Below are 12,813 nucleotides of genomic sequence, written 5' to 3'. Positions count from 1 at the left end.
ACGCTCTTTCTTCAGGCTGCCCTGTATGGGTGCGCTGCGGGCAGGACCGGTTGCTGGGCAGCACGGCAGAGCCTGCTTTCGTGGGACTGGCTTTGCAAGTTTGTGAAGTGTCTCTGTGTTGCAATGTTTGATTTGTTTCAAGGAAAGCAATCTGGTTTGTAAGTCTGAATGCTGCCCCACAGTTCTTAAAAAACCGCTGCTGAACTCCAGCTTCAATTCTGAGCAGTTCTTGAGCTTGGTTCTATGAAGCATAGTTGAATCATGAAGAAGAATCCTACGTCGACATGATGGTGTGGAAGTACCCAGATTTACCTGGTCCTGTTTACTCGCCAGGGTTGCACAGGTCTTTCAGATGAGGTGTCTGCAAGTTAAAAATAATCCTTGTCGTGGACGTGGTTGTGGGCCACCTGGAAGGGCAGATAGCAAGCCCGGCTTTTAACTCCAGGGCTTGTCCTGCTGCTTCTCCCTTGTCCCCAGGTACCACTGGTGACTGTTTTCTGTGTGGAGCTGGGATTAAATGAGCTCTGACGTCTTTTCACTAAGTGTTGTTCTCGTTTACAAGGGACTCTGGCATTCTGGAAGCTTTGAAGTAGTAGAGGGATATTCTGTAGTTTATGTGCATTGTGGACAGGACTTTCAAAAGTGCCGAGGGGATGTTTTGTTTCCAGTGACTTTTTTCAAATCCCACTTTAGGAAGCAGGGGAAGATGGATTTCAGGGGAACAGGCAAGATGAGACTTCCAGATGAGCTGCTAAAATTAAGGGGATTTGTATAGTCAAGTAAAAATGGGACCGTGTACAAAAGAAACAACTGCTGACTTGCTCGTAGGGAGTCTGGAGAGATGTTCTCTGTATCCAGAACTAACGCTCCATTGTGAAATTGTGCAACTTTTAACCTCAGAGTTGTAATTTATTTCTTTTGCATGTTGCATAGTAATAGTCCCGCGCGCGGCCTTCGGCAAAGCTGGAAGGAAACGGCAGTGTTCTCCTGTTTGGATTTATGCGATGTTCTGCCATGGTTTTGTGTTGCTCTTGAAATGCAAATAGAGAACCTGAAAAAAGCTATGGGTAGGAGTAGGTGCAAGGAAATATTAAACCTGTGAAAACCCCTTTGACTAAACTACGTGCTTGTACCTTTTCCCAAGGTTGTGTATCTTATGTGGAGCCTTTCCCGAGCAGGCTTTGATGCGAAGCTGGGCCCTGGGAGTTGGTTGATTGCGCTGCCACTTGGTGACGTGCAGAATACGGTCAGGTAGATTTGACGTTCTGTTGCTGTTGCAAGTAGAATCAGTGAGAACATGATCCTAGTCTTGGGTTTTGCTTTTTAGAGAGAGAAGGTTAATTTTCTTTTCCAGCTTTTCATTTGAGGTTCTGGCAGAGGTGATGCATTTCCCCTTTGTATTGTATAGTGGATTACATGGGAAGGCTCTTCTGTAATGAGTTCAAAGAGTAGTTAATTATTTTTGAGATTGCGTTACATGTGTGTTAGGTTGATATTGTTCTCCCTGGTACACTTAGCACAGAGACTATCTGTCACTTTAGGCAGCTGGTGGAGCTTGTGGCTTGAATAGAAATGGTCAAGATTTGGTGCCTCGAACCAAAAGTTAAAATCTTGGAGGTGGCTTGTAGTTTCTCATCATTCTGATGAAATATAAGAGGCAGTGTAGTAATTTTAGGGCTTTTGGTGTGGCTGCTCAAGGTGGGGGCTGATTTCTCCCTCCCTGGTTACCAAGTCTTTGTGCAGAAGGCATACTGATGCTTTGCTGGTGTTTCTTGCTCTGTCCCGTATCTGGAGAGAAACCCTGTAGTGACTGTGGTATAAAGAAACCCTCATCCTGGAAGGGTCAGACCAGGAGGAATGGGGACAAACAGGAAGGAATTGCAGGGCAGTTCCCAGCAGCAGGAGGTGGCCTTGCTGCTCTCTCCGCTGTTTACTTTGAACTTGGCATGCTCGAGCCTCCCCTGGCATGGCTTCCAGGGCAGAAAGCACACAGCCAAGCCCATGAGCATGTGATACTTGGCATTTTTGACACATGTTGCGTGGTTGTACAGCCATAACTCAACAATCATAACCATAAAGACAGGTAGGAGCAAGCAGGCTACAAGTTGTAGGAATTTTCAATCTCTGCATGAAGCCTAGACAAGTACCATTTATTTTTCTTTTGAGAAGGAGTCTCCTTCCTTTAACCACAGGGTGAGACACGTCCACCCAGCTGCTTGGCAGCCACCAAAGCCGTTCTGAAACAGTGCATATGCCTCACCCCACGTCAGCCAGCGTAGCAGGGGACCCCAGGAGGTTTGCCCCCACTGCTCTCTCCTGCTGGGTGTGCTGAGGCCCTTGTGTCCGTTCCAGGGCTAAGTGCTGCTGGGGGGTACTTACCTCCGGGAGCTGCAGTTCCGTCACTGCTCGTCTGCCCAACAGCATTGCACGGGGCAGGCAGATCTAGCCACGGGGAGAGAACTTTTAGGGGCATAAGCAGAGCTTTTTTTTTCTTGGCCAGGGGGTTCTGCAAGTGGTGAAACTCTTTGCTGCTCACCAGAGTTATTTATTTTTCTAACTCTTCAAAGCTTAGGAAAACAAGTTAGTGCAGTGTAATATTTTCCCTTACCCATGATGACATTGGCAAGTGTTTCAACTGGAGGAGATTCGCTTTTTTAATGATCTTAATATATGTAACACTCAGTAGGAGTTGACATGATGCTGGAGGTCCATGCTCTGGCAGGTCGGGGTGGCTGGAAGCTCTGTGCTTGCTAAAATCCCAGGCATGTATTATGGGGCAGCACTTGCTTTGTTTTGCAAATGTTCACTTCCAGGGCAGAAGGATCCTTCCTGTTCCTCGGATAAATTTTTGGAGGTCTGGTTTCATCTCTTGCACCCATCAGAGGACCAGGTCCTTTTGGAACAAGGGTAACAGATATAAAGAAGATGCCAGGAAAAAATATCTCAATTTATTTTGGAGACTCCGGCGCTTAACGTCTTGTGCAAGTCGCTGCTCTCAAAGAGAGCAGCCTGGGAGCTTGTTTTAAAGGAGCAAGTGAAGACTTAGAATCTGCCACATATTTATGTTGGTAACTATCATGGACCTTTGATGCTTTGTGTTTGATGAAGCTTTTCTGCGAGGCCTAGATCTTCATTGGATTTGAATAAATGATGTTTTTATACAGCAGAGAGAGGGGAAATGATTCCTGCTCTTTGCAGGTTTGTTCAGTGACAGTGGATTTTTTTTTATTAACTATTTTTTAGTGTTCTAAAATTACAGAAGGAGCTATAGTAATTTGGAAAGGAAAGTGTTTTATCAGAACACCCTTCCTGATTATGCCTGGCGAAGGCAGAGCTGGGCATAGCTGGCAGCTGGCTGATGGAAACGCAGTGCAGATGAGGCAGCAGGAACCCCGTGGCTTTGGAGAAGCAGTTGGATGGATTGCAAACAGTATTTTGTGCCACTTTGTCTGAGGAGATGTGTTTGGCCTTTGTGGTTTGGTTTTCTGTTAGCCTAGCGGGAGACAGTCACCCTGGCCAGGAATGACTCTTTGCATGCGTAAACTGGTGGCTGTTTCCTCTGTAGGCTGAGGTTATCACCCATCATCAGAAGAGGACATGGAGCTACTCTTTAATATTAGCCTGCCAACTTCCATGGAGGGAGAAGCCCATCAGCTTGTGCCTGGGTGGTGGAGGGAAGGTTGCAGACTTGACGGGTGCTGCCTGGGCTCCCCAGCCCTGCAGAGCCTGCCTCCTGGAGAGAGCGTGGAGGCTTGGGTTTGGCTCTCAAAGTCATGGGACCGGGGGCTGTTTTGCTTCACGCACAACTTGATGTCCACAGTCCACGTCACTCATCCAGTGTGATCTTGCTGGATCCTCCTCACTGGCAGGAAAACCAGGAGAAGGAGTAGGGGAAGCAGGAGGAGTGGTGGCGGTGGGCAGCCTGGCGGTCCCTGTGGGAACATTCAGTTTTGCAATGAACCTCTTGGATCCTTGACAGGTCGGGTCTGTTGACCCTTTTGGGCACGCTATGGTGAGTGTTTAGTTATTGACTAAAGCCTTTTGAAGCGAAAGTGGCTTGATGGGGTCTGAGGCTTTTGTGTTGGGGAGAGTCCTGTGAGAATCTTTGCTGGGGTTGGCTATTAGCTGATTGTTTAATTATCTGGCTCTGTAACTGAGTAACTAAATGCCTTGAGCTTTAAGATAAGCAAAGCAGCCCTTTGTTAACATTTTAATAAATAGAGGCAAATAACAATAACAATTTAAAACCTAAGGAAGTACAAATCTCTCGTTTCGGTGACCGAGTCTTGAATAGAAGCATGATTTGGAATATAATTGCGTATCTCGTAATAATCTGAAATAGCACACTCGGAACGTCCCCAGTCCTCTATTGTGGTCGTGGTTTTTATACAAACATGATTTACCCAACTGGATGGCTGGATGGCATAAACCATGCTGCGAGATTGTATGAGCAGTCAAGGAAAAGTTCACGTCTGTTTATTTAGCAGCAGCTTGGTTTTGCACGGTGGTATTGTTCAACAGCTCCACCTCTGAAGTTTAAACACATTGTGTGCACCACTATGACAAATAAGGATGTAGCTGGGAGCAGACAATGGCTGAGGCAGCATGTCTTGTGCCCTCCCTTGTCTCCCCTCCTGTTTAAGAACACCACCAGGAATTTTGCATGAGCCTTTGTGGCTTTGTGTTTGTTCTTTAGGGGGTGACAGAAGGTGTTACTCACATCAGGAAACGCACCTCTGCAGTAGGAACTGATGGCACGATTACAGGATTTGCAGGAGAACGTGCTTAGGAAGGCGTCCTGTGCCCCCTTCCCTTGGCCACGCAGAGCTCGCCCAGCAAAGGGCTGATCTGCAGGTCTGAGGTGGCGGCTGAAGGCTGCGGTCTCAAGGCAGAGCTCCAGAGAGGGCTGGAGGAGCGCGGATGGTGGTACCTGCCCCGCAAGGCGTGCGTGGTGGGGCAGGCTCTGCAGGCTCTCCCGTGTGTTCACCAGGGGAAGGCGCAGGAGGTTGCTGCTGGAAACACTGGAGGATGGGTGGGAGTGAGGGCCAAGCACACCTGCAGCCTTTTTTCTCTGGTACCCTCAGAAGAGGTGGAAGAGGGAAAGAACCCCGTCATCAGCCTCGGGGGAACCGTTGATTCGACGGCACAGCGTGCACGAGTTCAGAATTTGTCCCTCGACTGAAGAGGGGTATAGAAGTCCCTGTGCAGTGCCCTGGAGAGAGAGTTAACTTTGCAGCGCAGGTTGTTTATGTGCTGCCGGGAACTTTTTAGCAGCTTAACCGGGTTGATTTTCGCAGTGAAGCAGTTGGGCTCAGAATCCCACCTGTTCTCTGTTTGCTTTTGGGCACCATTTCAAACCCACACTGGAAAAAGTTTATAGGCAAACATTATAAAAAGTGACAGTCTGAAGTGCTGCTGCGTTTTAGTCTGGCAACACAAAGGCTTACCTGAAATAACTCACTGTTGCCAAACATGACTTCATTATTTCAGGACAGGACTTGGTGCTGCATCTTCCCCGACGCCCTAGAGAGAAAGGAGTGGAGATGGATAGTGTTTACCAATCACTAACACCTAGCTGAAACTTGGTTTTCTTCAGTATACTAGTCGTGTTCCTTGTGAAAGGGATTCTTTTACAGTTTTGAAATGAACTGCTGCTCTTGAGTTTGTGTTGAAAATTTGGAGATAGAAGTTTAAAAAAGGTGAAATCAAGGATGGGAGGTAGAAAATTACTCTCCTTGTCATGGTGTGTGAATGACTGATCTGCCCAGGAGGACGCTGCAGCCTGCGTGACCGACCCGTGGGCTTCTCGGGGCTCTTCAGTGAAAGCCTCTAATGCACTTAAAGGGGGGTTGAGTTATCTTCGCTCGTGGTGGCTTTTGAAAAGTTTAAGCGAAGACATTTTTAGACTCCAATACACCATTGCTGGCACAGTGTAAACTCTAAAAGAAATTTTCTTTGCAGGTAGAGCGTTACAAAGACATCTGACCAGGTTCAAAGTAAATTACCTGGCTGGCTTCAGCTACCTTTGATTCAACAGTGGAATCTCAATTTAAAAAAAACCTCAAGCAGACTCAAAAATACTCATTACTGTTGCAAAATACGTGTAGAAAGGAGCCATACTCCTTCAGAAACTGCATTTCTAGCAGCAGAAATACTAGGTGAAACACTTGCAGGTCTGTAGGTTTGCGACTGTCAGCAAGACAATCAGTTTACAAGGAGAGTGAAGCTGTATTGTAGCTTGTTCTGGGCTTTGAGATGGAACTTTGCACACTAGAAAGTTTAGAGACTTTGTTTTGAAGTCTAAATCCAAGACTCTGCAGTCTCTGTAATTGGTCTTTTTAAAATGGTTGTTTTTGTCCTTCTCCTGACCACTCTCGTGGTGTGATGCATGTGTCAAGTCTGTAGTTCAGAAAGTCGTGTTTGCCCTAGGGAAAAATCCAGGAGGAGCTTTGCTTGCTTTGCAGGGGCACATCCTTGGATCTGTTGTCCCTTTGCTTCAGGCAAACTCCCGCTGGACTCCCTGAAATTACGTGATTCCAGGAGGAGCGGGAGGAGAATTCGGGCACGCGATTCTCAAGTTCATCAGTATAACCCAATATTTAAACGCACGAGGGTCCCACCGTGGTGGCCACTACTGGTACTCGTAGAATTGCAGCATCTCCAGTTGGAAGGGGACCCACAGGCATCATCTAGTCCAACTCCCTGCCCCTCGCAGGACGACCTGAAACTGAAGTACTGATGGAGCAGCAGCGTCTCCAGTCGCCCGTCCACAGGCTAGCTCAGAAGGGATGCTTGTGTCAGACTTCTGTGTTGAAGGTGTGGTACAAGAAGGGACAACAGCGTGCCCCGAGGATGAGGAACATGGGTTTCAGGGTTCTGGTGTTCTTAGAAGCAAGGGGGTCACCAAGGAGTCACCTATTTGAATATTCCCTCAGGCTCCCACACAAACCAGAAGAGGTGCGTGTGACGTTGGTGCCTGCGTGGGGCGCGCACCGGGGAGCAGCTGCCTGTGTGAGGTGACCCTCCTCCTCAGCAAACGGAAGATGCCTTCACGCTTCCTGCCTTTATCTACTGTTCTTGCTGGCCAGTGGGCTCGTGGTAGAGGAACACTGTGGCTGTAGGGAGAAGCCGGTTACAAACGCAGTGCCTGTGCCGGTCGCAGCTGGAGAGCATCGTGGGTGTGTCGTGGGGGGTCCCTCCGCCCTGTGCTGAGCTGTCCTGCTGCCCAGTGCAGAGGGTCCTGAGCGCCTGGGGCTGTGGTTCCCTTCCCCTTGCTGAGAGCTGGCCTTGGGGGAGGCGGCGAAGCTCTAGTAACTACAGGCAGATGTAGTTTTTCAAGGAAATTGGGGTTTTTTTTGAAAAAGACTGTGGTTTGACATTCTTGTTATTTGGTTACAAAGGGGATGGATGAGCCATTTTGTTTTGAACTTCTGTGTACACTGTGACTTTGAAAGCTTCGCTTGTGTTCCCGGGTTTCTGCTGTGCTCTGCTCAGGAGAGGCTGTGGAATAGGAACGGAAGCAAAAAAATTAAAGGAAAAAGTTACTGTTGCTGGGATTTGGCAGTGTGGAAGGCAATGCAGAGACTTGGGAAGGGCGGAGGGAGAAAAATAACGGGCATCATATATGCTGTGTATAGGAACTCATTTTTATTGGCTTAGATAACAAAGGGTTTTTTTGTCATTGTTTTCTTCCAACACAGCTCTTTTCTGTTTGTTTTTCTTAAAAAAGCAACTTACAAAATCAGATGGGGAAAGATAAACATTCCTTTGAATGTTAGACCCAAATGCTAAGATAGAACTGAATTTGCATTTTGAACCCCTGCTGGCACCTCCACATTCTTTGAAGCCCCCAGGTTCCGCAGCACTTATCTCCGGAGCCTGCTTGCTGTGACAGGCGAGAAGGGCTGTGCCTTTGTGTGGCACCTGGGACGAGGCGCTGCCGAGGTGCTGGTGAGCAGGGAGTGAGCTTGGTTTGTGGTTACCTTCATGAAAATGCAGCTTATCCCACACCTGCCTATGGTGCCGTTTTGCGAGACCAATTGCTGGGCTGATCTGGATGCAACTTTTTTATTGAGCGTAACTTGATTTCTGAGGGTGAAAAGGGCCTTCACTGACTGTTGTTGGAAATTCTCTCCTTTCCCTTCTCTTTCTTCTTTTTCCTCCTTTCCTTCCACCTTCGCAGAACCGCCAACCAAATACCAAATCTCTCAGCCAGACGTACATTCCGCGCTTCCAGGAGAACTGCTGGAGTTGCGCTGTCAGTTGAAAGACGCCGTCATGATCAGTTGGACTAAGGATGGGGTCCCTTTGGGGCCCGACAATAGGACAGTGATTATTGGGGAGTACTTACAAATTAAGGATGCGACACCCAGAGATTCGGGCCTCTATGCTTGCGCTGCTGTTAGGAGCCTAGACAGTGACACTCTGTACTTCATTGTGAATGTCACAGGTGAGTGAGCCAAACGCAGGCTTTTGCATGTCCAGGCTGTACAATGCGATGACACATGATGGTAGCACATAGAACGGTCCACGGGGGCACAGCTGAGTTTTGTAGTTACTTCGGGTGTTTTCCCCCTTCTCCTGCTCCTGCAGACTCAGTCTGTATACACGCCTTTGACCCTGCGGGACCGATAGTGGTGAGCAGCTGCTGAATAGCCCTCTGGTTTATGCCACTGCGACAGGACTCAATGACGTAGTCGCTGTGATGATGATAAAGCCCGTGAAATGAACGCGAGTTGGTTTTTTAACTGCTGCGTCAGAAGGGGAAAAGGGCTGTTCTACATTTTTTTAAGTTGAGCAATGAATTATTCTGGAGACGCCCGGTTCTGCTCAAGTGAATGTCTTTCAGAAAAATAAGAATTGTAAGTGGAAAGAGATTTTTGGAGGTAGCGAGCTCCCTTTGGAAACTGTCACATTTCCGGATTATTAGCTAGTTTTGTTACCATTTTGTAAGAATAATGCACATTTTGTGGCGGGATTTTCTTTCTCTGTAGCTTCTGCACAACTAATGTAACATCTGCTCTCCTGATAGATAACCTGAGATGTAGCATATTGGTTTGTTTGTCTGTCAAAATAGGCTGGTTTAAAGACTCGATTATTTTTGGTGTGCAGATGCTCTTTCCTCTGGGGATGATGAAGACGACAATGATGGGTCCGAGGACTTTGTGAATGACAGCAACCAGATGAGTAAGTAACAGCCAGCTGCCAGAAGTCACTTGCAAGATCCACGTGGAAAACAATGTCCCGTCTTTCGCGCTCCTGCCTTCAGAGCTTCTTGATTGTTACTGCATGGGCTGTCAAATAGTGGTGTCTTTGTCCTTCTCCATTTTCTGTTTCACATAGTTCATAACTTGGAAAAGAAAGAGAAAAATAAACTAATATTCTTCTGAACACGCTTTACTGGTCTGTACTTTCTTTCTCCTCTCTCGCTGGCTGTTCTGCAGTTTCCTTTCCTCCTGAACTGAAGTGCAGTCTCTGTCTGGTTTAGACTCTCGCAGAAGAACTAACTTTCCCTGAACCCGAGCTGAAATCTAACAGAAGCAGCAAAGGTCCAGCTCGCTTTCTTAGAAGGTGGTATGGAAACCTTAAAAATCAGATTAAGTTGTAATGAGGCAAATTCTCCAGTCCTTAATCTCAGCAGAAATCTCCTCGGGGAGAATGAATTTGGAGACAAGGTGGTTCTTTTGTCTGCAAAGGACCTCAAGGTTTGTTACAAAGAGAGCAATCCAGCACGAACCCCACACTTTGTGTTACTTATGCGTGATGAAAATGGGCTGCAAGAGTCTTAAACCTATCTGGATGCTAAACTCCAGTCCCTTTGGAGAATTTGGAAAGCTATTAATAGGCTCTAAATAGAGCAGTTGCCAAGAAAAAAGAAAGTGAAATTCATAATGGTTCCTTATGCCCCTGCGCGCTGTCGCGAAATCCCTGCGGTGACTTTTGCTGTTGCTCGTGCTGCGTAAAGTCAGGAGCAGGCGGAACGCAGAGGTCCTTGGGGGGTTGTCAGCTAGTTACCACATGCAGTAGCCAGGTAGTATCTTTGCTCCTCAGCCTGGCTGGTGATCGGCAGCTTGACTTGATGCGTGAAGCACTTGTTTGGATGATCAAGTAGGAGCCTGCTTACAGCTCCCCCAGTTAGTTCCTGTTGTCTGCGGCTGCCCCTGGGCTGGAGCTGTGAAACATTAGATGCTATTTAAAATGATAGAAGTCCTTGGCTCTTAACGCACTGGTTTGGATGATCAAGTAGGAGCCTGCTTACAGCTCCCCCAGTTAGTTCCTGTTGTCTGCGGCTGCCCCTGGGCTGGAGCTGTGAAACATTAGATGCTATTTAAAATGATAGAAGTCCTTGGCTGCCTGTTTGGCCCCTGCCATCTGTTAGTGTGATTAACCCGGACTGGTTCGCAGGTGCAGCTGGAAGGGGCTGAGAATAAGCAGCTGGAGGCTGCTCTGACAAAGGAATGCGGTGGCAAAGCTCATCCGCAAGTGTGGAAAAGGGACGCTGCTTTTAAAAGGAGTTGTCTAGGCAGAACCCAGGCAATGTTAGCGTTCCCCTGAAAAGGTCTCGTGGGTAGAAATTTTCCTTTTAGGAAACATCCCTGTGTCTGTTCTCACTTCAGAGCTTTATTGGTGTTGCTTAGAAAAGGGCTTGCGGTATTTTTGGTTTGTTGGTGAAAACAGTTGTGCTTCTAATTCGTGCTGATGGCTTGGAGACTCACAGCGAGCGCAAGTGGCTTTTGGAAGTGCAATATAGCAAGTAAAAAAGCAGAGGACCTTATCTCGAGGAAACCCTGCTCTGTAATGTCATGGCAATGATTCCTGCCCCATCGTGCAACAGGGAGAACTACTCCGTGGTGTCCTCTGGAGCACTAGCGATGGTCCCACGCCGTGAGCTGATGTTCTCAGCTACTGCTAATCAGTCTGGATTCAGGAGCTGCTGAAAGGCCGTGGTGACAATGTCCGTCTGCCCGGGATGGGCTGTGTGCCTCAGCAGGGGTCAGTCACACTTTCCCTGCTCCGGATAGAAGGTGCCTCTAGCGCGTGAAGGGTTAAACATCTCAGCTGGTGGGGAGGGCGCAAACTCTGGCAGCATAGAAAGAAGGGAGCTGCCAGAAGACAGGTTGAGAAGACAGGTCGCTCCTGAGTGGAGCATTGCACAAACAAATTGTCGTGAGGCTGCTCCTCAGGAGGTGCCCACAGTCTGCCGGGGCTTCTGGGAGGCTGCAGACGGGCGCAGGGAGCAGCGCAGCCTTCCTCCCGATGTCGGAGCTCTCAACAGGATGGGCTGGAAGGGGAATAATGATCGTGGCACTGCATGCCTGCAAGGAGTCTGTTTCAGTGAAAAGTTCATCGTAGTAACTTGGTTGGATTGATCTGACGTTGCTGGAAGAGGGTTGTGATTTGGCATGATCAGACCTGTATGAAAATTAGGGGTGGGACTTGGTGCTTTTGCAAGTTGCTGAAACTTAAGCATCCAGGGTCTTCTAAGGCTTCCCATCAGCATCGTTTGCTGTTCCCTTTCTAGGTTTTATATCGTGTCCGAAAGACCACATCTGATTTAAGAAACTCTTGCAAGACAGATTGAAAAGCGATTGAGGACTTGAGGGGCAGTCCACATCTGCCTTGAGTGTGCTGTGTGGCCAGATGTCCTTTACCACCTTCTCCTGCCCTGCTGGGCAGAGCCTGAGGAAGTCCAGGGCCTCATAAGAGTCCCTGGTTGCTGTTCGTTGAGAGAAGAAGTCTTTAAGTGTTTCCCGAATCCTGGTTTGGGCTTTGCAGATCCTAACCCGCTTAACCGATGATTTACATACAAATTACAGCTGCGATCATTACGGATAAGCACTGGAAATTGGCCTGGCTATGCCTTTACTGGTGGAAACAAAAGACCGTGGTCTTCAAAGGTTGTTGCTTTTTGATGAAACAATTCTGATAAAGTCCAGCTGTCCGGGCACGTTAATTATGATGTGATGAGGCAGGAAATGGCTGTAGTGCCTTCCACAGGAAGCTGAACCTTGGCATTCTCATTCCTGCATATTGAAAACTAAAGCAAACCTTTCAGAGCTGTTTTATTTACGATGGTAAGTATTCTCTTAAGATCTTAGTCTTTGTTTTCTTTGCCTCTGTGAGAAATACATTTTCCAAAGACCAAGTGCAGGCGGAGGGGCTGTTGGGGAAGCCAGGGCTGCCCAGAAGGTACAACTGCTCTGGAGGCTCGGAGCAGCTCGGTAGATGTGAGGAGCGACCTGTTCTTGGAGAGGAGGGCACGCACATGGGCACGAGTCCTCTGACCGTTTGCCCTGTGTGTATTTTTAAGTAAAAGGCATGCATAGCAGATTTCACTCTGTTTGCTGTCCTTTTAGCTTGACAGATATTTTAACTGTCTGAAAAAACCCCTGCGGTAGATTTGTTCCAGACTGCATCCTGAATAGCTTTTTATTACTTCCAGCTTTTGTTGAAGGGATTAGTGCTTGTGGGGAAGGTGCAGGATTGGTTCCACTGCAAAACAGTCCCCTCTCTCTCTCTTCACAAAATGGCTTTGCTGGCAACTCAGTTTTTCTCTTGGTTGCCCTAAAGAGGTGCCTTAGCTTGGTTCTGGAGGGCCGCCTCCAGGGATGTCAACCTGGGACTTCCTCTCACGAAGCTAAGGGCCAGTCAGCATCAGCTCCTGCTGGCAGCAGCGGAGGATGCCTAGTTGGTACTTGTTGCCTTGTCCTCGTTGTCGTTTCAAGAGGTAGCCCTGGCTTAAGGAATTTCCACAATCCGGGCTTGGTGCTGGCGAGGCAGCAGCTGGTGTGATGGTTGTGCTGCTCTCCACTG

At 48.0% G+C, this 12,813-nt stretch overlaps 1 protein-coding gene across 1 annotated transcript in view; it reads left to right on the top strand.

The window, feature by feature from the left end:
* Positions 1-12,813, top strand: part of FGFR2 (fibroblast growth factor receptor 2) — an 81,215-nt gene that overhangs the window by 7,122 nt on the left and 61,280 nt on the right. The window contains 2 exon segments of the mRNA XM_010145076.1: positions 8,183-8,449; positions 9,112-9,186. Coding sequence (XP_010143378.1) covers positions 8,183-8,449; positions 9,112-9,186 — 342 coding nt within the window.

This window comes from Buceros rhinoceros, unplaced genomic scaffold, assembly GCF_000710305.1.
Source record: "Buceros rhinoceros silvestris isolate BGI_N320 unplaced genomic scaffold, ASM71030v1 scaffold19941, whole genome shotgun sequence".
In the NCBI taxonomy this organism is placed as follows: domain Eukaryota; kingdom Metazoa; phylum Chordata; class Aves; order Bucerotiformes; family Bucerotidae; genus Buceros; species Buceros rhinoceros.
Note: the sequence above shows the minus strand (reverse complement) of the source record. Positions and strands in the feature narration are given on the sequence as shown.